At 34.1% G+C, this 26,834-nt stretch overlaps 1 protein-coding gene and 2 long non-coding RNA genes across 3 annotated transcripts; 1 reads left to right on the top strand and 2 right to left on the bottom strand.

The window, feature by feature from the left end:
• Nucleotides 1-1,355: 1,355 nt before the first annotated feature.
• LOC106666027 (coiled-coil and C2 domain-containing protein 2A) lies at nucleotides 1,356-8,890 on the bottom strand. The gene is made up of 26 exons (XM_014392898.2): nucleotides 8,652-8,890; nucleotides 7,820-7,957; nucleotides 7,698-7,766; nucleotides 7,489-7,620; nucleotides 7,359-7,433; nucleotides 7,020-7,109; nucleotides 6,855-6,957; nucleotides 6,640-6,801; nucleotides 6,043-6,299; nucleotides 5,740-5,978; nucleotides 5,467-5,679; nucleotides 5,003-5,413; nucleotides 4,766-4,885; nucleotides 4,434-4,604; nucleotides 4,064-4,376; nucleotides 3,812-3,990; nucleotides 3,645-3,756; nucleotides 3,397-3,584; nucleotides 3,056-3,233; nucleotides 2,855-2,992; nucleotides 2,629-2,794; nucleotides 2,451-2,572; nucleotides 2,128-2,388; nucleotides 1,842-2,071; nucleotides 1,645-1,780; nucleotides 1,356-1,589 (listed from the first exon to the last, which is right to left on the bottom strand). Exons 1-26 carry the CDS (start codon nucleotides 8,754-8,756, stop codon nucleotides 1,401-1,403), a joined length of 4,497 nt encoding a protein of 1,498 aa, XP_014248384.1. The 5' UTR covers nucleotides 8,757-8,890; the 3' UTR covers nucleotides 1,356-1,400.
• An 8,382-nt stretch (nucleotides 8,891-17,272) lies between these two features.
• Nucleotides 17,273-26,295, top strand: LOC106665917. The gene is made up of 4 exons (XR_001340361.2): nucleotides 17,273-17,665; nucleotides 20,188-24,648; nucleotides 24,721-25,001; nucleotides 25,275-26,295. It is a non-coding gene; the product is annotated as an uncharacterized LOC106665917 (long non-coding RNA).
• On the bottom strand, nucleotides 18,132-20,181 carry LOC106665918. Its single transcript, XR_001340362.2, has 2 exons — nucleotides 20,000-20,181; nucleotides 18,132-19,749 (listed from the first exon to the last, which is right to left on the bottom strand). It is a non-coding gene; the product is annotated as an uncharacterized LOC106665918 (long non-coding RNA).
• Nucleotides 26,296-26,834: the final 539 nt, after the last annotated feature.

Here is a 26,834-nt window from a genome sequence, read left to right as displayed (position 1 = left end):
CCCACCATTCCTTGACAACCGCCACCCTTCCATGGTGTGTGTTAACACTCTTACCATACTTCCCTAGTGTTTTACCATCGCTAACCATATTTAACCATCTCTCCCTACTCCTTCCTTAACCTCCTCTCCTTTTTTTGTTAATATACCTTTCTACCTTCCCTCACCACTCATTGACTTAACCACCTCACCCTTCCATGAAGTATCGCCATCTCTAAACACCAAGACCCATTTTCTGACCTGTACCATGTCCCTCGGGGGATCACCAAAGCCACCAGAACTACCTTTTTAACCATGCCTTCCTTAACCCTCATCCCTGGTGTGTTACCTTTTCTTACTACCCTAGTTTTTTAATATCTTTAACCATTCTTAACCATTTCCCTCCTCTCCTTGATTTAACCATCTCTAACTTTACTTTCCTTAACCATTCCCATACTTCCCTAGTGTTTTACTATATTTAACTGTCTCTCACCATTCTTTCCTTAATCATCCCCATCCTTCCCTTGGCATGTTACCAATTTTTACCAAACCTTCTTAACCATCCCCAATTTGTAAACATCTTTTAACCATCCTCACCCTCCTTAACTTAATTTAACCACCCTGCCCTTCCATGGTGTGTACCATCTCTAACTACTGTACATTCAATAACCATCCCTAGTCTTTAACCATCTCTAGTAGGATTAGGCAAACCCTGATGTTGATGAGAAGGACACTACAAAGCAGGGGTGTTTGCAATTTCTCAAGTTCTGCAGCCTTTTGGCTTATTGTGCTTTTCCTAGTACCTTGCTTCAGTTCAATTGACTCGATAGTTCTTTTAAGAAAAAAGAAGTTAACCCCAAGATCTCTCAATACTCTAGGTTATGTCTCCATTGAGCAGTTTGCATTCAGTGATAATATTTCTTCCTTCTCATTGCATAACTTACATATGTTGTCATTGCTGAATACAATCGCGTTGTGTACGGTTTTCTCAGATCAGCAACTAGTAACTACCCTCGGTTTCACGCCGTCTAACTGGAGTTAAGTGTTTGCCAGTTTTGGTGAGGTTTCTTTAACTATGAGTTTACTGGGTCTGTCACCTCTAGTGTTCGTCCATTTCTCCTTTTTGTGAGGACCATTCTGAGATAGAGGACTATGTGTGATCTTATTATCCCAATTACATTCTGTACCTTCATGGTCATGGAGGTCCTCTGGCCAATCTGTCTGCTTGTACTACAGCATTTATTGTAATAGCCTCTAAATAGTCATAATTAAATTTATTGGTGAAATAATAAAGTAATCTCTGCCCATTATGAGCCATCATTCATAACCATCTAAGCAACCTTAACCCAAATAATTGTGAGATGAGGTGTGCAATTATATCAAAATTTCAATATTCTTTCTTTTATATGTATATGTCTACAATATTATTGCCTTCTTATTAGGGAGGCTACATAGACCCAGATGGAAAGTACATTCGATGGGAACGGATGTATATACACAGCCATCGAGAACTCAATGTCTGGAGCGTCGTTCATATGTACACCTGTTGATTTTACAGCTTCAACGAGAGCAGTCGGTGTCGTGTAGGACATGTTTATCGGAAAACCACACATCTATAATTTTAAAAAAAGTTGAAGATTTTGGAGGGTTTTTTTTAGTTGTTTTAACCTTGTAGGATGATGTGATATGCTGGAGTTCTTGTATGTGATCAGGAGGTGATCCAATGTTGCCAGTCCACATTGATTTTTCTAACTCTGGGAGCAGTTTTCTAAGCGAACTTTGAACGTACCTGTTCCAAATCGTTCTGAAAGTTTAAAAAAAAATGATTGAGTAAAATTCTAAAAGCATAGTTGCAATATTTTTACCTATTCATATGTCGCAGTTTCATTATAGCGTTTCTTAAAAGTTTTTCAAGTTTGTCTTGAAGTCTCTGCACCTCCATTTGGGATGTTTTCAAATAGACCAGAGATTCTGGTTGTACTGACTCTTTCGGCGCTGAAATGCTACGACCGAATGCAGGCCACCAGTCATAACGCTTATTCACATCGAGGTTTATCTGCGAAATCAACTCTTCCTTTTGGCTATTCACCCAAATCTATTGTAAAAATCAATTAATTTATTTAATTATGAGATGTGATACAGTAAACAGACGTTTGTATGGTCGACTATCGCGTGGACACGGCTTAACGGGCAAAAAGGGTCGGAATGAGTGTACTTCTTCCCAGTGCTTGGGTCCCAGATTTTGATCTCCTTTGTCGTCCTGCTCAGCGTCATTATATAGACAGAAGAACCTCCAGGGACACCGGTTCCAAACAAGAGGCGGACTTCCAAGTCGGAATCGATCGAGAGCAAGTAGCAAGCAAGAAGCGTAGCCTGGGAGTAAGGCGGTGTCACACAATGCTCAAGAATTTCCTTTAAAACAAAAAATGAAATTTTACAATAAAATAAACAAATTATTTAAAAAAAAAAAATACATCAGCGGTCATCCAGATGTCTGTCATTCCTGCCACAACATGCTGATGGCTGTGCGAGACTGGTATCATCGAGACAAACCTTGCCGCCATGTCGACCGTCGTCACTTCATTCTCTATAATTTCTTTGACAAAAAAAATCATAAATATATTATTTAATTATTTATTAAAACGGACCTACCTGGAGGTTTAATAGGTCGTAAATATCTTGTGATGCATACAGATTTACTCGAAGTGTCTGTGACGAGCGTTACGACTCTCCTATTCGGAAAACTTTTACTCAATTCCAACAACCACTGTTCGAGATGAACTTCCAAAGAAGTTTCTTCTTTTGTTTCCAATTTTTCCTGGATCAATTAATTATTTTTAATAGTTTAATAAATAGATCAACTTAAAATGTTTATTACAAGGAATGGTGCAGGAGGATGTAGGGGAGGATGGACCATGACGAATATGGACAGAAAAGTGCTGTCCCGGAATTCTTTAGATTCCCTGGTGTAGCCGAGTAAAACTGGAGGAGAGTAGAGCTGAAAAGTGCCTTCAATCTGCACAATAAAAATCATTGTCTCCTTTGTAAAGAAATATCGTCTGATTTATTCAGTAAATACCCTGGACGATTGGTAAAGGTATGAAAATGGTATTCTGAAGCTGCCGAGCCAGTAACGGCCCATTCTTTGGTGTATGTTGGTCTCCCTCAGCCTGTCATCTTCGACAAGATCGACAAGTGTTTCATCATAAAGGTGAAAATGTAGAGAGTCTTGAACCGATTGAATTCCAGCAGGGCAACTAAAACAAATTCCAAATGACCAATACAATGATCAGTCTATCTCACAGACCACACAAATCTCACAATGTTTTAACTGTTGAAATATTCTAATTTTTAATCTTGTCCTTTTTAACCATGTTAAATGGTGTTTAAATTAAATAACCATAAATGCACATTTCTTACTGAACAGGAATATGTAGGTCTTGGTTCCAAGTCGGGTTCGGCCCCTCGCCTGTCGGCGTACGCCGCCTTTGATCCTGAAACGTAACTTCTACAAAAGGCCTGACAGCCACTACTTGAAAGTCCTCAGAAGTTTTGTCCTCCTCTTTCCTAACAGGGACTTCAAAAGCTCGTCCTATATTCACCATTATCTAAACATTCAGTATTAGTAAAACCTGAAAGTTTGAACCTTTTTTTTTTTTAATAATCACTTCAAGTTGTTGACCGACGAGACTTTTGACAGGAAGCTTCTTCCGACCTTTTCTCTTCGGCCTGAGAGGCCTCTTAGGCTGTAGCCATTTCATAAATGTCAACCCTAACGTCCTAACATTATAAATTACTAACCAATTCAACAAATAGTCAGGAAGAAATATATTACCATAAATCAGGCACAGGTTCTTCGTGGACCATTTCACGGAATGTTTTGTTGTGCTCCTGTCTCCAAACTTTGGTCACTTCTTCCCTAAGCTGATCAAGGAATATTTTTCCCTCTTCCCTGACATCGTCTAATCCACATTTTCCTTTCTTTTTCACTAATCCTATCCTTTTTTGATACATCTGGTTTCAATATTATAATAATAATAAAATTATTGATTTTTTATTTTTGTTTTTTGTTTATAGAGAGTTTTACCTTAAATATGTCTTTAGGGATTTCTCGGTCATTGAGAGGAACCTTTCTCATAGAACGGAATTCAGGTTGACCGGCTTGGCGCAGGGTGAGGAGTTTGAGCCTTGGATTTTCTGAAATGTCCTCGTCTGTGCATAGATCTAAGCACGAGCTGTCTCGTTGCTGCCTTTCAAAGTCAATCCTTTCCTCTTTTGACTTGATGTACTCAAGTAGATCAGCGTTCGTTGGGTCGTTCGGGTCCAGTTGGACCTGCTCGACCCACTCTTTTAATTTTTCAACGTCGCTGTTCTTCCCCTTGGACACGTCTTTGTGAGATCTGTAATATTAATAAAAATATGAATTATTTTTTTATTAAGCGTATTAAAAAAAATACTTTGAAGGTGGAAGGATATTTGGTAGAGGTTCGGCCCAGCCCATCCGCACACTGATTGTGCCTGAAGTCAATTTTTTGACCGATGTTCCGACACCTGAGTGCGACAATTCGCCAGTTATGTGACCACAACTGAATTCAAAGTTTTGCCAATCTGCCACCTCCGTGGATATCCTTTATAGAACGAAAAATATAAATAGCATCTAAATTAAGGTACTTTTTACACCAGATATAATGATGGGGATAGTTAGAGATGATTAAGGTCGGGTAAAAATAGTTATAGATGGTTAAGGATAAAATATAAAATATAAATTATACATATATTTCATTACAACCTTCCAGGAATTGGAATATATATTTCAGCAATAGGCTTCTTTCCAAAAAGTGGTGAGAGTCCTTCATCTATCAACCGTAGACCTAAAGACTTAGGCCATTGGGTCAACTTCAGCCCAAACCTTAAAACAAAAACGTGAAAATTAACTTATTAGTATTAATGATGGCAAAGGATGGTTATGGATTGTTAGAGATTACGCATGATGGGTTGAAAAAGACCAAAATGTTCATTAATATACCTGTAGGCAATTTGGTAAACGAAGTTTGGTTCTTGTAAAGCTTTGACACGATCCACCTCTTTATCATTGTGCCTGAGCACGACCCAGAGTTGTGATTTACCCACAGCGTTTCTCCTTTCTTGCTCCTGTTTGTTGCTTACAGTCACAGGTACGTTGTCATCGAACACCAAGCTCAATTCGAGTATCGGCTCATCAGGAGGCCTCAGTGAAAGGGCCAATTCACTGACGACCCTTTTCCTGATCTTCTGTCTGGAGATCTTCTTCGGTTTTTCAGGCCTTGTCGATCCAGACTCGTCGCCTGTCGTCTCCTCTTCTTCACACTGTGCCTTCCATTGTTCAATTTTTCTATTATAGCTTTCCATCTCGGAAGAATACTCCTCCTCGGCCTCTTCTTCCATCTCTTGGACAAACCTTTAATGGAAACTTGTTTAATATGAAAACTTTCAAAATTGGTATTTTCTTACATTTCAACTTGCTGGTCCCATTCGTTTTCATGCGGGAGTTGATCCCTCATCACGATGATCAGCCTGATATTAGTTACTTGATATCCCTGTGTGGTACGCATTGATTTCAAATCCCTCCACGTTTCTAGGATCATTTGTGTAAGCTCTCTTTCACACTTTTTCTCATTTAGCCACCTTGTTCTTATTTCTCTTAATTCTTTTTTCATTTTTCTCCTTTAAAATTATTTTTCTGTTTTTTTATACGTGTCCAATGTTAATAATAAATTGACTCACTTGTCTCCTTCTCCTCCTGCTTTATTGCTGTTTCTTAATGCTTGCAATCTTCTTCCGAGTCTGTCTGATGATATGTTGTCCAAAGCGTTTATCATATATTTAAGTTTGGCGCTTAAAGTCTCTTCTTCGCTGAACAGAGGGTGGTGCTCGAACTCAATCTTTCCCAAGTCGATTTCAAGGATGTGTGGCGTTTCGCTCGAAATGTCAAGACCTACTGAATCTTTTTTTTCGACAACAGCCTAAAAATATATTTTTTAACAATAAGAATTAAATATATTTTTATTTAATGTATGATGGAATTACTGGTTTGTAGATGACTAAAGATGGGTCAACTATGTCTTCCAAGTTGTGCCGAAAACGACGGTGGTCCAGCGGATCGGGTGTACCCTTGAGCTCACCGTCTTCACCAAACCAGAGCCTTTCGGAGCCCATGGCCATTATCCTCTGTTCGATCTTGTTCAACCTTTTCCATGGTATTTTCACACTTTTACCGACATAAAGTCCCTCATCCTCTAAAAACCTCGGCGTCATGTTTGGCTCCAGTTTTTCTTCTATGGGGACTAAAGCAAATTAAAGACAATTATGACATTTCTCCTTGCGGTCTGTGGGGTGATGAATATTTAGTTGGACAAACACCAGATACCATTAAAATTTGTGTTAAGAATAGTTAAGGATCAGTAAGAAGGATATACACCAGATACCATGATAGTTTAGGTTAGAGATGATCGTTTAGGTTAAGTTTTGTTAGAAATGGTTAATGGTGGTAAAAGATGGATAGGAATGGTTATAAGATATCACGATAATTTTGGAAGATAGGCAGAGGAGATAAATCAGAAACTACCAAACTGCAAAAAATAAAAACGTCAATATTTATTTGGCTTATTTTTCAAATTAAAATACCTGGGGAAGTTGAAGGGCAGAAAAATATGCCGATTTGTTTCTGCTTCAGCTGCTGGAAGTCAGTCTGAGATGGTGGTTCGTAGTTGAAAAGTGGAAGCCAGTCGTCTTCCCGCGAACCGAGGACCTCGTGGCAAAGAAGCTTCTCGTCTTCACTCTCATCTCCTTAAATTAAAAAATAATAAATAAAAATATCATTTGAATTTTCCTCAATCCACCTTTTCCTGATTTCTCCTCAGATATGGCCCTGCTTTTGGGAGGCGTCGTAGGTTCTTCCCAGCTCTTGCTGAACATGTCGTAACCCGACTGGATGTTTGCCACCTACGGTTAAAATACAATTGAAAATTTATTAAATGGATCATTTTCTGCAAGAAATACAAAACCTGGGCTGATGTCATGGCACTTTTCCATCTAGTCCTCATCGCCCTGTGCTTCCTCATTGCTTCTTCAACCTCTTCATCTTCCTTATCCAACTAATTTACACACCAATAAATAATTATAATATTTTTCCAAATTTTAAGGTCCACCAAATACCAGGACATAAATCATTAATTATTATCCACAAATTTATTAGCAAATTTCAGCCAACAATCTAAAATTTATAAGGCTGCTAGAAAGGAAAGATTTTTAGGAAAATATTCTTGAAGAAAAAATTAAATTGTGTTTATAATTAATGTTTTATCATTTATTTTTAAAAAACAGTCAACTTTTTTTTTACTTACATTGTCTGATTTTGCAGAAGGTGATTTGCCTCTGTGAAGTACAGGCCCTTTTTGACTCGAAGCTAGAGCCCTTTCCTAGAAATTTTTTTATTAATTATCCTGAACATCATTAAGCTGTATTTATTTGTACTTTGGCCGCTGCTACTCTTTCTTTTATGCGTTCCCTGTATGATCGGGAATCCGAGTGAGGTGTTACGCTCCTAAGGGATGAGATCTCGCTATGCTTCTCGCTTCCTGCATCCTTTCTCGCTTCGTCCCTCTTCTTTAAAACAAAATTAAATATATTATATATCATAGCTCATAATATACACCTTGAAGAAAAAAACAATAAAAACATACTTTTTCAGGAGTTGGGTAACTTGAAATGCCAGACCTGACCATCGCTCTTATCGGTGTAGGCCTGTGGATCTGACAATTTTCAATTAATCACAACCCTAATGAAGAGATATATGGGGAAAAACCTTTAAAAGTTCTTTGTCAGAACGCCCTGGCGATGAGTGCACAGGAGAAACATCACCAATGAAAACTGTTTCCGATACTTCACTCACAGAAGGGTTCGAGTATTTCCGAATCTCAGGTAATTCTGTTTCACTCTCATTCTAAAAATTGCAAATTAAATTTATTATAATTTATAATTTTAATAGTATCATTTAAAGTATAATTTTTTTAAGTTATTTTTATCATGATAAAGTATTAATTATAAGCTTATTTATATTATATTAATTATATAAAAATTAACAAATAAAAAAGTAATATTGTCTTATACATAAACAATAATTAATGACATAGCAATAAAGAAAAAAACATATTTGACAAATAATACATAGCAAAAATAAAGGGAATGGTTAAGGAACAAAGAATAATAAAACAGTTTATGTAAGAATGTAAAAGGTCAGGAATTACTGGACAGGCAGACAGACAGAAAAAGTGACAGTGTTGATACAAATAATTATGAAAAGACACAGACACAGATGGGTGGAGAGTTCCTGAGGAAAACGAAGGAATGAGATGTGATTGAGAGAGAAAGAGAGAGAGAGAGTGAGAGAGAGAGGGAGAGGGAGAGGGAGAGGGAGAGGGANAGAGAGAGAGAGAGAGAGAGAGAGAGAGAGAGAGAGAGAGAGAGAGAAACAGAGACATTAACAATCTTGCACATGTCGGGTGTAGGTCGAATCTCTGTAAAATGGTAATAAATATCAATTTAATTTAAACATTTAAAAAAACCGACGTCACCTTTGGTATATAGTATTTTGCTCCTAGTATTTATTGAACATGAAAGGGAAGAAAGAAACTCACCCAGGCGGTCGTTTTGACCTTTTCGACGTTTCTGTCTCCAATCTGTCTCTTCCGGCCCAGTTTTTCGGGCGTCGAATCGTAAAGGAGAGTGTTCCGATCGCCCATTTTACAAAGATTCTTTTTCCACTCAATTGAAATATTTTTAAAAAACTGTACAGAGACAGAGTTTGTTGATTTGTTTACAGTCGTTGTTGTCCAGCATAGTCGGACGCCTAGGCAACGGTAGGCCAAAACAAACAAGAGGAAACTAAGCCTAAATCCATATCAATCTGACCTCTCTCAAAAAAGCTTGAATTAATTTTTCAAAGTAAACAGCACAACACAATGTCTAAATGTATCTATCAAAGAGGAATAGCACAGTTTATTTGCTATTCTAAAATGATCAGCAGATCTGAAGAAGATTTCTAATCAATTCCTGTCGTTTTCATAAAGCAGAAACATTTCAGCGCGTTCACCCAATTTTATTAATTAATATATAAATTTTTACATAATATAAAATCCACGAAATATATACTGGGTGTCGGGCTGCTCTTCTCACAAACTTTGCCGATGATTTTCACACCTCAAATGAAACAAAAAAATTCATATGAAACGTGGTCCGATTCTCAACCCTTTCGCAGATATTCAACGTTTTATTTATTTTTTTTTTTTCTTATCTATACTTTTCGCCACAAATCTACTTAAATATTGTAGCTCTTGAACTATTCATTTTTGGGGAAATCTAAAAAAAAAAAAAACATTGAAAAGAGCGTTAAATTTCCTTTAAGAAGGCAACTTAATTTTTGGTTAAAAAAAAAACACTAAATTTTTCAAAACCTGGTAAATTTAAAATTTGAAAAAAAAAAACTAATTTTGCAACCTCATTGCAACTTTCACGGTAAAGCTTGGCAAATTTCATAACAATTTATTGGTTCAATAAGGTTTCTAGCGATATACCCTTTTCATTAATTACTTAACATAATTGATTAATGTAATTAATTTAATTACATAATAATAATACATCGTACCAGAATGCGGAAATTTTATGCTAAATGGGGAAAAAGTGGTAACGGTGTGAAATAAGGAGAATGGGGTTAATCTAGAAATTCGAAAGAAAAATCAACCAAAACACACAAAAAATAGACGATAAATATATCGAACAACAAAATAAAATAAAAAATTGGGCAAAATATCTACACTAAACTCAGACAAAATAAAAAAAAAGGAACAACAATAGATGTAAAATTTAACATAATAATAAAGGGGAAAAAAAGAGTAAGAATCCAACAAAAAACAAAAAAGACAATAATCTTAGTAAAAACAAAATTATGTTGAAATTTATTTTGTGCAATTTTTTATTAGGTTAGAGTAGGTTAGAGTTAGTGAGTGAGAGATAGAAATCATGAGAGAGAGAGCGAGAGAGAGAGGAAGAGAGAGAGGGAGAGAGAGGAAGAGAGAGAGGGGGAGAGAGGGAGAGAGAGAGATGGGGAGAGAGAGAGAGAAAGAGAGAGAGAGGGGGAGGGGTTGAGGGGTGAAGGGAGAGGGGAGAGAGAGAGAGAGAGAGAGAGAGAGAGAGAGATGATTTATTTATTCTCGCAAAATTTAGTTTACATAAACCACTCTTACATTTAACGAGATTTACACATATTCAGTACAATTCATTATTAGCACACACAGACGCCTAGTTGATACCCTAAGTTATTAATAGTTATTAATTCTATATACATTATTAATAATATCATTGGCTTTATTTTCTGTATTCTCAATTACATTTCATTCACTAATTCAAATATACCCATTTTCTATCACAATTAAATATCACAATCGATCTTATTAATTATGTACAATCATTCAAATTAAATTACATTATATCTAATAAATTAAATTATATTATGTTTTGATATTTATAAACAGATACTTTAGTTAGTAATTGTCCAACAACCTTAGTCTATATCTATTTTTAAATTTACTGTGGCTTGACAAACATATATTTTCATTTAAATCATTATAAAGTCTTATGGATTTCTGGTAAAATAAGTTATGATACATTTTTGTTTTACACAAAGGAATAACTACTTTTGAATCGGAATGCCTGCTTTCATTTCTAAAAAAATATATTTATTATACAGGCTTTCAGGTACTTTTAATCTCAGAATATTAGACAACATGCTCAATATTTTGAAATCCTGCATTTCTTTGACTTTTAGTACAGATAGTCTTTTTTGTGGGGGTAATATCGCGAAACTCAAGGTGAGTCATAGGAATTGCGAAACAAGGGAAGTGAGGGTGCTTATCCGGGTTGAATTGAAAGATATTTATAGTATTGCCCCTTATTTATAGATATTTTTCAACGTTTATCAACTATTTTATCCCCCGGAAAAAATAATATTAAATAATATATCTCCACTCTGGAAATATTATCTCCACTCGAAAGAGAGAACGAACTCAATGTGACGAAACATGCAATTTTCCATGAGATGATATCACTTTAAGAAGCTTTAAAACAAAATAAAGATAGAAGTCATACATTTTGATATTTTCCGTGGCATATGTTAAGCGTCCTTGCCTTTTGTAATATTTTAAAATTAAATTACTTTTCTATGAGACGATCGTACACTAAAACTTAAGGAATGAAAATTAAAAAGTATTTTTAAAGAGAGAGAGAAAGNACTAATTTCGTGGTCCGCTTGACCAATTAATATATTACAATTAATTAAGGTTTTTAGTTGAGATAAAAAAGTCAATGGCACGAGCAGGATTCGAACCCACGATCTTCAGCTACATAGGCCGCTGCTCTACCACTTGAGCTATCGTGACCTCGATCCACTCGGACACTAACTTCCCATCTCAACCTCTCAATAGAAAGAAATATGGTGAGACAGAGAGATAATAGACTTACATGTAAACACAAACAAAGAAAGTGAAAGAAAATGAAACAGATAAAGTGAAAAAAATGAGAGAGATGTATAAAAAAATAACAGATGGGAGAGAAGAGAGAGAGAGAGAGAGAGATAGAGAGAGAGAGAGAGAGAGAGAGTGAGAGAGAGACGAAAAAGATTAAATATAGTTATGGAAAGAGAAAGAAATGATGAATCATCACTGGTTGATTGATGATTCATTCATATTATTCATCAGCCAACAAGTTGCGCAACAAGGACGTGATGATGACTACTATTCTGATTGGAGGAATCAATATATACCGCATATAAAATATATACATTGTCTGCCTTTTTTCCCATTAGTGCAGACGTATAAAATAATTGATATTCCTGCAGTTATGTAATAAGAGGAGGGACTGCTGAACTGGAATAATTCTAGCAATTTCCCATGGGAAAGGACGAAAGATTTATATTTATTTCTTTGTGTAGACGGTTATTTTTGGGCAGCTGTCCCCCCCTTTACAACGGCGTAGTTGGGGTTCTAGGTCGGTAAACAGGGCGACGTTGCCGGTTCTAAAGTTCCTCTCCATCTTTCGCCCCCTTTGAAATTGCAATCCTGGCCTTTTAAGGCTTTCGTTCCGTGTAAACCTGGAGAATTGAACATTAAAAATACATAGTTCTTTCTACTCACTGAAGTATTTCTATGAGTAGAAGTATCTTTTAGAAAAAGTGACGACATAGCCCACCTCAAACCATTTCTAAAATAAATATGTAAATATATGGACTTGTGTTTTCCCCAAATCCCATTGTATGTTTAGTGGAGGAGGCAAATATTTTTGATCGTTTCCCTATTTGAACGATTTAAGATCTTATAAAACGATAAACTGAAAGTTTTAGTTTGATCTTTGTTTGAAATAGCCCGATTTTTTGTCTGGTAGATTTCGGCATCTTCAGTGGTGGGTTAGCCAGGTACACGATAGTTTCGTTTAGGGAGCGGTAAAGAACGAGAAAAACACCTTTTTCGTTTTTTGCGGACGTTTCGACTTTTATTCGGGTCATCTTCAGAGCATACAGTAGGGTGCTATTCTTGTGTCATATTGGTGTTGTGTGAAATTAACACAACAATTAATGATTCAAAACAATTTCACACAACACCAATATGACACCACAAGAATAGCGCCTCAATATATGCCCAGAAGATGACTAAACTATCTCTTTCTTGACCGCTTCTCGCGAATACAACAAATTATCAATTTAATATTTAAAAAATGGTTATTAAGATAGGTTGGGAATGATTTCACACCAAATTTCACGATATTTTATTGATAATTTGACCTAGGGTCGACAAGAGACGATAATTTGATATAGTTTAGTGATGAGTGATGATAGTTTTTAGAAAGTTACATACCATATATTAGATTATATTGATTATGGGGGCTAGATGTGGTTATTGTTAGTTTTAAACTAGATTTGACGATGGTTTGGTATGGTTAAAGATGGTTAGTGATGATTTATGATTGTATGGGATGGTTTCACATCATTTACAAGATAGAGCTGGCGTCGGCTAGTTGAATTTTGGCTAGTGATGATAATTATGGTTTCACACGAGATTTTACAGTAATTTGAGATGGTTTATTGATGATTGATGATGGTTTTTAGAGTGTTATACACCAGATATTGTGTAATTATGGTTGAGAGTAGCTAGGGACGATAAGTGTTGGTTAAAGATAGTCAATATTAGTTTCACAATAGGCTGAGATGGCTAAGGAGGTTAATGATGATTGATGGTAGTTTAGAATGGTCACTGATGATTTATGTTGGTATGGTATGGTTTCACACAAGATTCAGACAAGTTTGATATGGTTAAGGAGGTTTGTGATGATTGATGATGATTTGGGATGGTTGAAGATGGTTAGTGCTGATTTATGGTTGTATGGGATGGTTTCACATCAGATACATGATAATTTGAGCTCGCGTCGGCTAGACGAATTTTGGCTAGTGGTGACACGAGATTTTACAATAATTTGAGATGGTTTATTGATGAGTGATGATGGTTTTTAGATTGTTATACACTAGATATTAGATAATTATGGTTAAGGGTAGCTAGAGATGATCAGTGTTGGCTAAAGATAGTTAATAATAGTGTTATACCAGATTTCACAATAGGTTGAGATGGTTAAGGAGGTTAGTGATGATTTACGATGGCCACCACATTTCAAGATTATGTGAGATAATTAAGGATCTTAATATTGATTGGTTTGGGATGGTTAATGAGGTTAGTGATGATTGAGGTGGTTTCAGATCGTTATACACGTGATATTAGGGAATTGCGGCTTGATATTTACGCAAAGAATCAACTTAATATGGCCATTTGCCGAATTAACTATATTTCATCGCCATAACACCGAGGAAAAGAGGACCCGGTTGGCCGGAAACGACCAAACTTCATGTTCTTCACTTCCGAAGACCTTAAGAACATATCTAACAATTCTGTAGCAGTTATCTAATCTCAATTATTAATTGGAAATATAAGCAATCAAAATATGGTCCAATTTTTCAATGGATAAAAATAAAATTTTAAAAACCTAATGGTCGAAGAATACAAGTGTTGAAATAGATTAGTCCCCCATTATCTTTGGTAAACAGAGGAATTTTTTTTATCGAGATAAAATATAAACAAAAACTGCGCAATAAATTCCAGCATATATTGCAAATTTATTGCTAAACCATTGAGTTTTAAATGTTTGCAACATCGGTTTTTGAAGTTGTCAACCTTTTAAATTTTGCCTGAGAGTAGGGAGGTCTGTGAAACTTAAAAATCTGAAAGGGCCATAAACGATCTCTATTGACAAAAGGCCCTTTTCAACAATACATAACGGTAAAGAGACAAAAGGGACTTTGCCTTTATACTTTGGTACTTGAACCTAAAGCAAGCCCTTTTTTCACCAACTAAACCTTGTAAAATAAAATCCTTGGGAAAATTCCAACATGCTTGATTATAAACTTTTATTTTATTGTTTTATATCATATTATTTTATAGATTTAGGTTTTATAATGACACTGACTGTATCGCCATTTTCTTTTGGTATTTGAACCCCCCCCCCCGTTCACTCTTTATCCTGTAGATCAAAATTCTATGGAAAATCCCAAGAAAATATTTGCTTTCAAGCTTTTCTTCATGGCGTTTTACAAAACTGACAACATGCTTAGGTTTTATTATGATTTCTAAAGACTATATTGCCTTTATCCTTTGGTATTTGAATCCAATATTGACCGTTATCCAGATAAAACTCGTATGTCATAATCCTACGGAAAATTCCGACAAAATATTTGATTATAGGCGTTTCTTTGTTGTTTTATATCAGTAACGATAGATTTAGGTTTAATAATAACTTCTACGGACTGTATGGCCATTATCCTTTGGTATTTTAACCCAATTTTCTCATTTTTTTTAATTTAAGTTATTGTTGTAAAAAAAACTACGTTTCTATTGGACTACCCCTAATTTAAAGAAACTCTTTTTAGAAAGAGAGAAAAATATATATGTATATATATTTTTTTAAACTAAAGCCGCTACAATACCCTTGAGAAAATGATAAAAAAAATGATCATACGCTTATCTAAAAAATAAAATTTTATCATAGGTTTATCTTTGAGTTGTTCCATATCAGTAATGATTGTTTTAGGTTTTGATGATTCCCATTTTTTTTAAACTAAAGTTGCTAAAAAAACAAATCCTTGTGAAAATTAGAGAAAAAATTGATCCTATTGATCCTTTGGGTTGTTCTATATCAGTAAAGATCAATTTAGGCTTTGTTGTTATTTTTAAGATGTGTATGGCCTTTATTCTTTGGCATTTAAACGCAATATTTGCTTTTTTTAACTAAAGCAGTTACAACAAAATCTTCGAGAAAATTACAGAAAAATATTGATCATGGGTTTATATTGGTGTTGTTCTTTATCAATATCGATTGATTTAGGTTTTTTTTTGGCCTTATGGTCTAGCATATTGGCCATTTAGGATTGATTTAGGCTTAGTTGCTATTTGTAAGGAGTGTATGGTCTTTATCCTTTGTTATTTGAACCCAATATTCCCATGTTTTATGCAAAATTACACAAAAGAATTGATTATAGGTTTATTTTTGTGTTGTTCTATTTCAGTAAAGATCAATTTAGGTTTTGTTGTTATTTCTATAGAGTGTATGGCCCTAATCCTTTGGTATTTGAACCCAATATTCGCATTTCTTTTTTAAACTAAAGACACTACAACAGAATTCCTTAGAAAATTATAGGAAAAATTGATCATTAGGTTTATCTTTGAGTTTTTGTTTATCAGTAACGACCAATTTAGGCTTTGTTGTTATTTCTAAGATGTGTATGGCCTTTATTCTTTGATATTTAAACGCAATATTTGCTTTTTTTAAACTAAACCTGTTACAACAAAATCCTTGAGAAAATTACAGAAAAAATAAATCTTTGTTTTTTTATATCAGTAACGATTGATTTAGGTTTTGTTATTATTTCTAAGGAGTTTGGCCTTTATCCTTTGGTATTTGAACCCAATATTCGCATTTTTTTTATAACTAACACTGCTACAAAAATCCTTGATAAAATGACAAAAAAAAAATTGATTATAGGTTTATCTTTGTGTTGTTCCATATCAGTAACGATCAATTTTAGTTCTGTTGTTATTTCTAAGATGTATATGACCTTTATTCTTTGCTATTTAAACCCAATATTTCTTTCTTTTTTAACAAAAGCTGTTACAACAAAATCCTTGAGAAAATTACAGGAAAAAAATTGATTATAGGTTTATCTTTGTGTTTTTCTATATCAGTAACGATCAATTTAGGTTTTATTGTTATTTCTATGGAGTGTAGTCTTTATCCTCTGTTATTTGAACTCAATATTCGCATTTTTCTTCAACTAAATGGTTTTATTATAAATCATTCTTTGTTAAATTCATAGAAAAAAAATTGTAGGTTTTTTTAATTCCGTTGTCTTTAGTAACACACTTCCACCTACGTTCTGTTTTTCCTAGCCTTTCTCCAAACCAAACCCGAAAATTTCCTTAGACGGAAATCCACGGGGAAATTCCAGTAAAATGTTTTCCACTGCGTTTTGGCAAAAAAAAATTACGTTTGTTTTCCTACGAGTTTTAAGGACGGTATCAAGGTTAACCTTTGGTGTTCGAAACCAAGGTTCGTCACACATCCGACTCACTACAGCTCCCTGTACAGACCCAGATTTCCTTTTTCTTTTATAATTCTAATTCTAAAAAAACCAAAACAACGAAATCGGGCCATTTCCTGATCTATTTCAAAGGAAAAAATAACAACGAAATTAAGGCTCCACGGTCTAATTGGACCTGATCCGTTTCGGCCATATAAAAAAACCCTGGTATTTGCAGTATTTCAAAGAGAATTTAGAAAAAAAAATATTTTGCGTATTTGAAACTGTTTGGATGTAATTTTGATCTTAATCAATTTACAACATGTGTTTTAATTATTCTAATTTTGTTTTGCCTTGATTTGTTTCTTTTAAAGTAATAAATTTGTTTGAAGTTTTCGTCACAGATCGACTCTTTTTTGAGTTTCCGACTTATTTCTATTCATGTTTTTGTAGATTTGAATTTTTATAATATAATCCTAGTCATTTTTAAAAACTTTTTATACACTTTTATTTACTCTTTTGTCAGTTTTTAATTAAAACAAATGAATAAATTGAACATTCAGTTGGAAAAGGAGAAAATCAATAAACGGTCTGGGCCAGTTGCGTCGTGACGTCGTGGGAGAAGTTCTAGCGGCCGTCGCTTGAAACTGAACCTTCGATTGGTAAAAACGTATTTTTCTTTATTAATCCGCTCGCTGGAGTCAGGATTTTTGATCAAAACTATTTCTAATCGGGATTAAAAAGTTTTAAAAGAAAAATCCCGACTTCGGATTGAAAATTTCGTCTAGAGCCTAGAAAGTTCTAGAACGTTTCTCGACCCCCACCACCCCCAGGGTATAAAAGGGACGGCCCGAGCCGAGACGTCATTCCTGCTGGAGAGCTGGGCCAGGCTGCACTGCTAGACGCATTAGACTCTAGGAGAAAATGAGGTCATTTCTTGTTCTCAGCGATTTCCATCTCCGACACCCTGGAATCACTTGAACCGTAAGTTTTTTAAACAAATTCTACCAACTGTTAAAAAGCGTTTAAAAAAACATTTTATTAATCATTAATGTAATGTTACGAGGAGAGCATAGAGAAAAAGGTTTATATTTTAAGGCTTAAGGTTTTTATGTAGTTACTATCCTTTTATTTATAGAACAGCTATTTAAAACTTTTACGTAGATTAAATTTAAAATTTTACAGAGGGTTTAGGTCAGTTCTTAACTCAATATGGCGCAATACCGACGCATCTTATTTTCCGCTAGATCCAGCCCTAATACTACATTTATTAATAATAAAATTATTTTACAGAATAATGCTTAGATATAACTACCACAAAATAATGCGAAATTAACAAGGTTTTTACTTAAAAAAAACAAAATAAAATGAGAATTACTTCGACACAAAGGTCGACGCCATCTTGTAAGGCTCTATACTTTATTATTTTTTTATAATTATTTTTTATTACTTAACAATTTGAAGAACTTTTCTAAACGGTTAATGCAAACAAACACAATTTTAATAGGTTTATCCTTTATATACGTTCTTACAGATTGTTAATAGAATTTTCGTGCTTGTTCGACGGCCATTTTGTTTGACGTGGCTAACACCTTAATTTATTTTTAAGGCCATATTACTTATTGTACGATTGTTCATAAACTAGGCTGTTTTCCTAATGTATTTGTTTTTAGGAATACAAATTTGTTTTTCCAAGTATAAAATGTTCTTTACAATTGTTACGCAATAGTTGGAAAGTTCCTACTTGTACGGCGGACATTTTGTCTGACGTGGCAAACCATCCTGAATTTCTTTTTAGGCCGTTTGTATTATTTAGTACCTATTTTACGATTGTTATAAACTAGACTGTTTGCTTTAAATTTGAGTTTTTGGGAAAACTATAAGTTTTTCCTTTACATAAAGTTCATGAAAATGGTTACGCAATAGTTAAAAAGTTCCTGCTTGTACGGCGGCCATTTTACCTAACGTGCACATAAGCTCTGACTTTATCTTAGGTCATTTTACGATTATTGTTAATAAAAACTAAATTTTTATTAAATTTATAATTTTAGATTGAAAGAAATTGGTTATTTTACTTAGATTTGACTTTCTAGGTAGGATTTCGAAGAGAAAGTCCGTGTATGTACGACGGCCATTTTTTTTTGTGACGTTGCGCAGTAGCCCTGACTTCTTTTTTAGGTCATACCTTATTTTACTATTGTTATTAAAAACTTTGCTGTTTTGTTAATTTATAATTTTAAAGGGAAAGAAAGCGTTCATTTACATGATTTGACCCAATAGGTAGGGATTCAAAATGAGCCAAGTCCCCCCGACTCTTTTTATCTTTTAGACTTTATTTGTAACTTATTTGACGATTTTTGTTAACTTGTTCTCTTTATGATAGGAGAAATTATTTTAAAATTTATTTAACCTGAATGTAGTGATTGTAGGATTTTCAGGTCCACCATGTCGTCTACGCGCAATCATTCGTTATAATTATTATTGCTTGCCAACTTGAATTATTCTAATATTTGTCAATAATGATTAATTTTGATAATTTTTTGGTTTGATAGGAAGGAAATAGTATGGATTTTAGTTTTCAGTTCAATCCGCCATCTTAGCATTTTTAATGCGCAGTGACTTTTTGTTTAATCATTTCTTACTGTTTTATTTACTCATACTGAATTTACTGAATACAGTTTTTGTCTAATGCAGGATTCAGACTGGCCATTGTAAAAACATTATCATGAATTATATTTGTAGTTTTTGCTGATTCATTTATTCTTATTTATTATTGATGTTTGTACGTTCTTACTACAGGCCTACTACCGCCATCTTTATTAGGGATGTGCAGTCTAATTTTATTTCTTGTTTTTATTATTTTCAGCTTATTTATATACTGTTCAACAGTTATGTAGGATCTTTTCTTCAAAAGAGAAAAGATAAGAGAAAATCAATACCTCTTCGCCATAATGGCGAAGTAACGAGGTCACATTGACTTTCTTTTTGTTAACAATTATTTATTATTTAAGATTTTTATTAAATTATTCAAGGGTAAGAAGAATCGAGAATTTAAGTTGAATTTTTAACTGATCTAAAAACTACTTTATTAGGGATGTGCAGTCTAATTTTATTTCTTGTTTTTATTATTTTCAGCTTATTATACTGTTTAATAGTTATGTAGGATCTAAATCAATACTTCCCGAGTTATTGGAGGGGGGGGAGTTCGCCATAATGGCGAAGTAACGAAGGTCACAATGACTTTCTTTTTATTAACAATTATTTATTATTTAAGATTTTTATTAAATTATTCAAGGGTAAGAAGAATCGGGAATTTACCTGATCTAAAAACTACTAAGTGTTCACTTGTCGGCGGCTCTCGTGATTAACAATCGTTTTACTTTCAGATGGTTTTGCCTTATATTTTTTCTATTATGCTCACCTCTAATATTATGTATGTTTTAATGGTTTTTATAATGTAAATATTTGTTTAATGTGTGCCTCATACAATTTTGGTCCTTACACAGGGGTCGTATTGTGAACCGGATGGAGTGTGACCAGAATTGTGTGGCGTGAAGCCCCTATCCCCTTCTGTTGTGTGGTACACCAATTTTTAATTTCTTATGACAAATATGAAAAATGTATGTTCTTTTTCTATTGTGACGCATTAACCTTGGCTCAAGGTCAACGAATTAGGTTTACGCGTTTAAAAAATTGTGCGATGGACAACCCTATGCGGCATCTTTAGAGGTCGATGCGACGGCAATAAAACCCTTGCGGCTTTTTAAAAACCGAGACTGGATTTTCTCAACTACGGCGTCCCAGAAGTATTTCAGTAGAACTTATTCTTTTTAAATGAACGAAGTGTTGAAAATGAGTTTTGAATACTCAGTTTTTAATTTGAAATATGCCTGAAGTATTTTTTCTGCTCATGTACGCTTCCCGTTAGTAAACCAGATGTTTTTTGGTTGTTTTATTTGCACCAACCTCAACTCAAAAACATTAAGAAAAAAATAGGAAAAGAATTTCAATAACAATTTCTTAACAAACAAAAACGAAAGAAAACACATTAAAGAGAAGAACTAAAATAATGGAAGATAAATGGATGAGGTTGATAAAATTTCCTTTGTACGAAGAAAGTATCTAAATAAGTTAACTTAGCCCCAAAATTAATCCCAGATAAGTAATAACTAATCCATGCTTATTACTACTTTCGTATAAATTTTATATACCCTCGTTTCTGAGGGGCCTGTTTTTAATGTTATTTTTTCAGAATATTTAGTTTAGGGGTCAACAGCATATGCAAATGAAAAAGAACTGACTGACTGAGGATCTTAAAAATTATTTTTTACTCATAACAAATTATAGAAATTTAATTTTGTATAAAGATGAAACTTCCCCTGCAAGATAAGTAAATTTACAAAGAAAACTTTAGGGGGGCTTGGGGTTTAATTTAAATATTTTTCAGTTGCCAGCTGGTTGTAATCTAGAAATATATTTCGTAAATTATGGCTTACAATAATACTAGATCCATGTACCTAAAATGTTAAAAGAAATGATTTTGAATGAAATAATTTGGATAGAAAATTTGCCCGAAAAAAGAGGATATTTATTTTTCAGCGATAGGTTTTAAAAAAATTGAGGCAGCAGACCAGACAAAACTACTTAATAAAAAAAATATTGAGGCAGCAGACCAGACTACATATTAAAGTGTTGTAAAATTGGGTAGAATTTATGCAGTAAAGTTTAAAAATTTTGTATTTATTCGCATTCATATGCGAATTCTTGTCCTTAAAAATATTTTTTCCAGTTCAGTTTTGTACAGTGGCGGCTTTCGAGAGGCAGGAAGGTCAGACTTAGGTACAAGCCGGTCCGTGGTCTTCCAGGTCTTTGCAAGTGCTTTTTAAATTTTACGTTAGACAATAATGAACGAAGATTAATGAAAATGCTGCATCTAAAAATTAGTAACGCTTATAATTTTTAAAAAATATTTCATATTGATGTCCTGCTTCTGATCTGATTCCCCCTCCCCAGAAATTAAAGAAGTTATTTTCAGAAAGTAGTATAAAAAGAAGCGTAAAATGAGTACGTCCCAGGTCTGAGATGGCTACCGCGGTTAAAAATCAGGTACACAAATTATTGTGGCTTAGTTTTTGCAAAATTGTAGATTTTTCGGCTGAATTTCCAAGAGCCGTATTTTTTTTAAATGCTGTCCTCTCAGTACCCTTGTAAAAAAGGGGAAGCTAACAAGAATTTTCAGAGTTGGCGTCTTATTTCAAAAAGTTTGGATGCTTTTTCTATTTCAACCATGTGTCCCTGTCAATAATTAAAGAATTGTAAGTACCAAATTATTTTTAAAATTTTTAGAACATGTCCCTCCCCCGTAAGGGGTTAACAAATATTTTCAGTTGCCAACATTTTTGGAAGAATGCGGACAAAAGCGAAATTGTTTTGAGGACTGCAATCTTATCAAGGTAGACATTACCTGAAATTTTTAGTCTTGATTAGTTCAGTATTGGTTTCTCTTCGGAGTGTATGGTCTTTTCCCCGTTTGAGGGATTTTTAATTGAGATTTTCAGAATGGAGTCCGACCTAGCTTATCAACGAATGGCTCCAAGCTTAAGCTGTCCTGTAATTTTTATAAATTTTGTAAGTACCCTTGATTTCTGAAATTTAAGATGTCGTCCCCTCCCTCCCCTGAAAAGGGGGATAACAGAAATTTTCAGAGTTGCAACAGTTTTGGAAGAAGTACAAAAACCCGTAAAATTCTACCAGAAAGCACAAAGTACGAAATGTTCTATAGAATAAGGACCGCTAATCAGAAAAAAGGGAAGGTAGTTTTTCCGTTAAAACATTGTTTAAGAATTGGTCGTCCTGGAATTGTCTCCTGGCGGGAGGGAGTTTTAACTCAATTTTCAGAATGCAGAAGTGACCCAGTTCATGGCCAAAATGTTCATTAAATGTCTCCAAGCTAAGGATTTTACCTACATCAGACTTGTTAATAAATTCAATTCAAACTAAATGTAAAACTAGTTTCGTAAGTAATTCATTTTTGAAAGGTTTTCGTTAAATATTTTGCCTCCCTTCGGAGGGAGTTTCTAACGAAAGTTTTCAGAACTGCAGAAGGAAAGACTGGCTCTATAATTCTCTGGCCTTGGTAAAACTGCAGGTTTTGTAAAGCTGTTGGACCCCTCAGCATCTCTGTAGGAGACGGTGCGCAGTCCCCAAACCGTTTGCGGAATCTAGGCCTCAGCATCATAGGAGCAGGCGTTCGTTTAGCTATCGGGGGTAGAACTGACTATGCAACTCGCCGGGTGTTTTTCTCTCTTCCAACATCGTAGGAGGCTGGCGTCTTAGGGATTTAGGCCGTGGATGGCGTCTGCCACTCGTTACTGTGGTTTTCCTCCCTGTGGATGGCCGAGACGACCCTGACCGGTTTTTTATGCGGCCCGTTCGAGATTCAACCCTCCCTGCCGTGTGATCCTGGGACGCGCACACTGCCTGCACACCGTTCTACAGTTTAGTCTTCTCCCGAGATGTTCTACAGAGTTCGGCCCACCGTTTGGCAAATACAATTGTGGATGGAAAAATTTACTTCTGACAAGAGGTTGGATTACATCAGTAGTACAAGTTTTTTTGCTTGTTAATGTCATTTTCAGTAGACCCTGAGAAATGGATCGAGGAGTTCCACAAGGGGGAAAAATATATTTCTCAATACTTTTTCAATGTCGCTGTGCAGTGTTCGGCTCATAACAATTTCAGTCAACCCAAGGGCAGATTCACAATTGATCGTTCTAAAATTGTAGAGATAACATGAAGCAGGAAACCTGCGATATAATCCAGTATTCCGATAGAGAAAAATTGTGCTTGCACACATTTAAATTTTCAGCCAAACTAGAAGCAAAATACAAGTCGTTCCTGTCAAAAACAAAAATTACTTTCTGGGATTTTTAAGTATCAACTTATTAGTCAACCCCTGAATAAATTTTTACGGAAGTGATCCAGAAGTGTAAAAAAAACGGGGAACTCTAAAGTGATATTCAGTTACTTAGGAAAAACATTGCTTATACAAATTTAATTTTCAGCGAATACCAGAAGCAAAAGATGCGAGAAAACGTTAAAAAATGTCTAAAAACTTATCACTTAGGTCAAACACCGTAAAATTTGGGAAGAGTAATGAAAAAGTAAGACTTGTTACACTGGATTAAAAAAAGCATTTGATCTAAATTATCAGTCATTCTGCCAAAAGAATCGGTTTGCTTTTTGGTGGCTAACTTGAGAATTTGGAGAGTATAAATGAAAAAAAGTGGATTTGTGCAGTGAAGTTTCAAGAAAATGTTAAAAATTTTCAGGCCAGAGATTGTGCAAAATAAAAGAAGAGGAATTTAGTTTCACAAAAAGTTTGGACTGTAAAATGGCTTATTGGTTTGTGTGAATGGAACAAAATTAAATATGTGCAATTAATTCAGTTCGTGGGAACAATTCTTTCTTGTTCAAAATTTAATTTTTAGTCAAACTACAGTCGAGGAATTTTTTTCTGCTGCCCTGGGCGAAGTACTTTCAAGGAAAAAAACGAAGCAAAAACAATTCTTGCCTGTTCAAAATTGAGTTGCAGTCGAAATTTTTCTGCTGCCCTAGGCGGGGAGCACTAACAAGAAAACTGAAGCAAATGCTAAAATCTCTGCACTGTTGGAAAAAACTGGCAAGTCGTATTGTTTCTTTTGACCAATATTTAGAGCCCGTTTTCAGCTGTATGAAATAAAAAGCATTAAGAATATCAAAAGCAAATTTACTTTTTTTACAAATCCCAACATTATGATGAAGTAATGTCAAATTAATCAAAATGTATGGGACTACTGAAAGTTGATTTAATATGGAGAGCGACCTTCTAAAAATCCCAACTTTATGGAGTAATGTAAAATTAATCAAAATGTATGGGTCTACTGAAAGTTGATTTCATATGGAGCCACCAATCTTAAAACGAAAATGTAAGTTTGCCTGTTTACAGAATCTTATTTTAACCAACATGTTTTTATCTTAAATTTGTTCTCAATTTTCAGTATTTTGTTTTGAAAATTAAGATGTGAGAAGGTTTATTTAGTCTTAAAAATCGCAGAAGGATGGTGTTATTTCTTACGTATTTCCCCAATGAAAAATATTCGGCGAAGCAACTTTAAATTAGACGGTTCCAGAAGACGAGATTTCTTGTCCTATAAAAATTAATTTATCTATTGGTCGTCGGGGTTTTCTTTCTTGAACGTCACTTGTCTTGTCTTTTTGGGCATAGCTGGTCGAGTTGGATTGGGAAGGGAACTGCCAACGCATCGCACAAAAACACAAGGTATCACCCAAATTATTTCAACCTAATAAACTTATTGCCTTTCAGCTTAAAAAATTACCTGCCTATTTTGTTTTACGAATGCCTCGACAAAAAAAAGGCTGAAAATGACAAAATAGGCCTTTGTTATTCGTGTACTTTTACGTTTAATTATATGCCAACTTTTTGTTCAATTTGGCAAATAATTAGGCATAATTTTATTATACTTACATTTGTTCTTTAAATAATTTCACTTGTGCCATAACGTTTTTGTTACGTATTATTCGTTTTATTTAGATTCTACCCTTCTTATTCTGGTGAAGGAGTGTTTCGATCAGATTCATCAATTCTCTCACGGCTTTTGTCTCAAGCCGCTCTAGAAAAAAATGTGGCTTTTGTCTTTCGTCACACTTCTTCGGCTAGTTCTCGGGGTCCCGATTTCTCTCTGACCTCTGGATTGTGATTGTGTGATATTTATCTAAAACTTAGAACAATTAAGGACTTCAATTTATAATATACATATACTCAGAACAAGTCTTCGTTGTTAATAATGAAAAGAAAAAAATTGTATACCTGTTTTTGTTTATTTTTTATTTAATGCTGGAATGAACAATTCTATTTATAGAAACAGCGACGTATGTATTCTCTTTAGATTGGAATGTATTTACTGTTTTTGTTTATAAATTATATTTTTTTCTGCGGAAAGCATGTTTGTAATTCTTAGGACATTTTTATTGATTCTATTAACTACGACGGATTTTGATTTTTATCTGTACAGAATAACACGAGTTTAAATGATGGTGTAAACCTATAAAAAAATCATAATTTTAGTTGTTTTTATAGTTTTATAGATATCATTTGTCCATCGTAATAAATCGTCATTTAAAGAAAAACTAAATTATATCAACAAATTACTGTATGTAGGGAGAAAACACTATTACATATTTCTTTCTAGTATATATTATTCCTTTGATTGTTTCTTTTAAGGCATAATAAATTTAAGGCTTAAAAGCTTATGGTTTATAGCTTTGGTTTTCCTATTATCCACCGGTGAAAATAGGATACATATGTATAGGCTGAATTCTTATCTTATGTATTCCTTTTCTACTGATCTGTACCAGTAACAGTTACATATATCAAAATTTTTCTAATAAAACTACCGGTTTTATATATATATTTTGTTGAATTATTTAATTTTTATTAGGCTCAGGCTGAATTTTTCATCTTATCAATGTATTCCTTTCCTACTGGTTGCACCAGTAACAGTTGCATATATCAAAAAATTTTCTAATAAAACTACCGGTTATATATTATTGAATTTTTTAAATTTTTATTAGGATAACTATTTGTGTAATGAAGTTTTACAATTGAATGAATAAACATAGTTTTTACAAAAGTACATCAAGTTTTTGATAAAACAAAGCGTACGTGTTCTTTTCCCAAACTTCTTTTCTCTTAATTAGGCCAATAGGAAGCAATCTCTAGGTTGACGACTCAGGTTAGTGGATTTTTAAAGTATTCTTACAAAATACAAAGTATCTGCATGGTTGGAAAAAAAATTGTGCACATAATTAGTTAAAACTAACAATGTTTATAAAAGCAAAATATTGCCAAAATGCACAAGGAAGTATTTGCTTTGTTTTTTTTCTAATGCTCTCTTGACTAAACATGTATTTTTAGCATTTTTTCATGTGTGTGAAATTCAACGCCTCAAAATTTTTAGTACGTCAAATCGCCGCGATTATATAAATTCCATCTGCATCCATCGTCGTCATTCACATGATTTAACGCTTTGAATTCACGTTTAGCCATTTTTCTGGGTCAAATTAACAATTTATTCAATATGCCTATTGTGTG

The sequence above is a fragment of the Cimex lectularius genome, unplaced genomic scaffold (genome assembly GCF_000648675.2).
Source record: "Cimex lectularius strain Harlan isolate CLEC.00 unplaced genomic scaffold, Clec_2.1 scaffold203, whole genome shotgun sequence".
NCBI classification, from domain to species: Eukaryota; Metazoa; Arthropoda; class Insecta; order Hemiptera; family Cimicidae; genus Cimex; species Cimex lectularius.
The sequence above is the reverse complement of the archived record's forward strand: the minus strand, read 5'-3'. Positions and strand labels throughout refer to the sequence as shown.

Excerpts from the sequence above, each read along its gene's own strand:
- LOC106666027 (XM_014392898.2), bottom strand. The coding sequence starts at position 8,756 with ATGGGCGATCGGAACACTCTCCTTTACGATTCGACGCCCGAAAAACTG. Across the intron at positions 7,767-7,819 it reads CTGACAAAGAACTTTTAAAG|ATCCACAGGCCTACACCGAT; the intron begins GTTTTTCCCCAT and ends GAAAATTGTCAG. Across the intron at positions 7,621-7,697 it reads GTTACCCAACTCCTGAAAAA|AAGAGGGACGAAGCGAGAAA; the intron begins GTATGTTTTTAT and ends TTTGTTTTAAAG.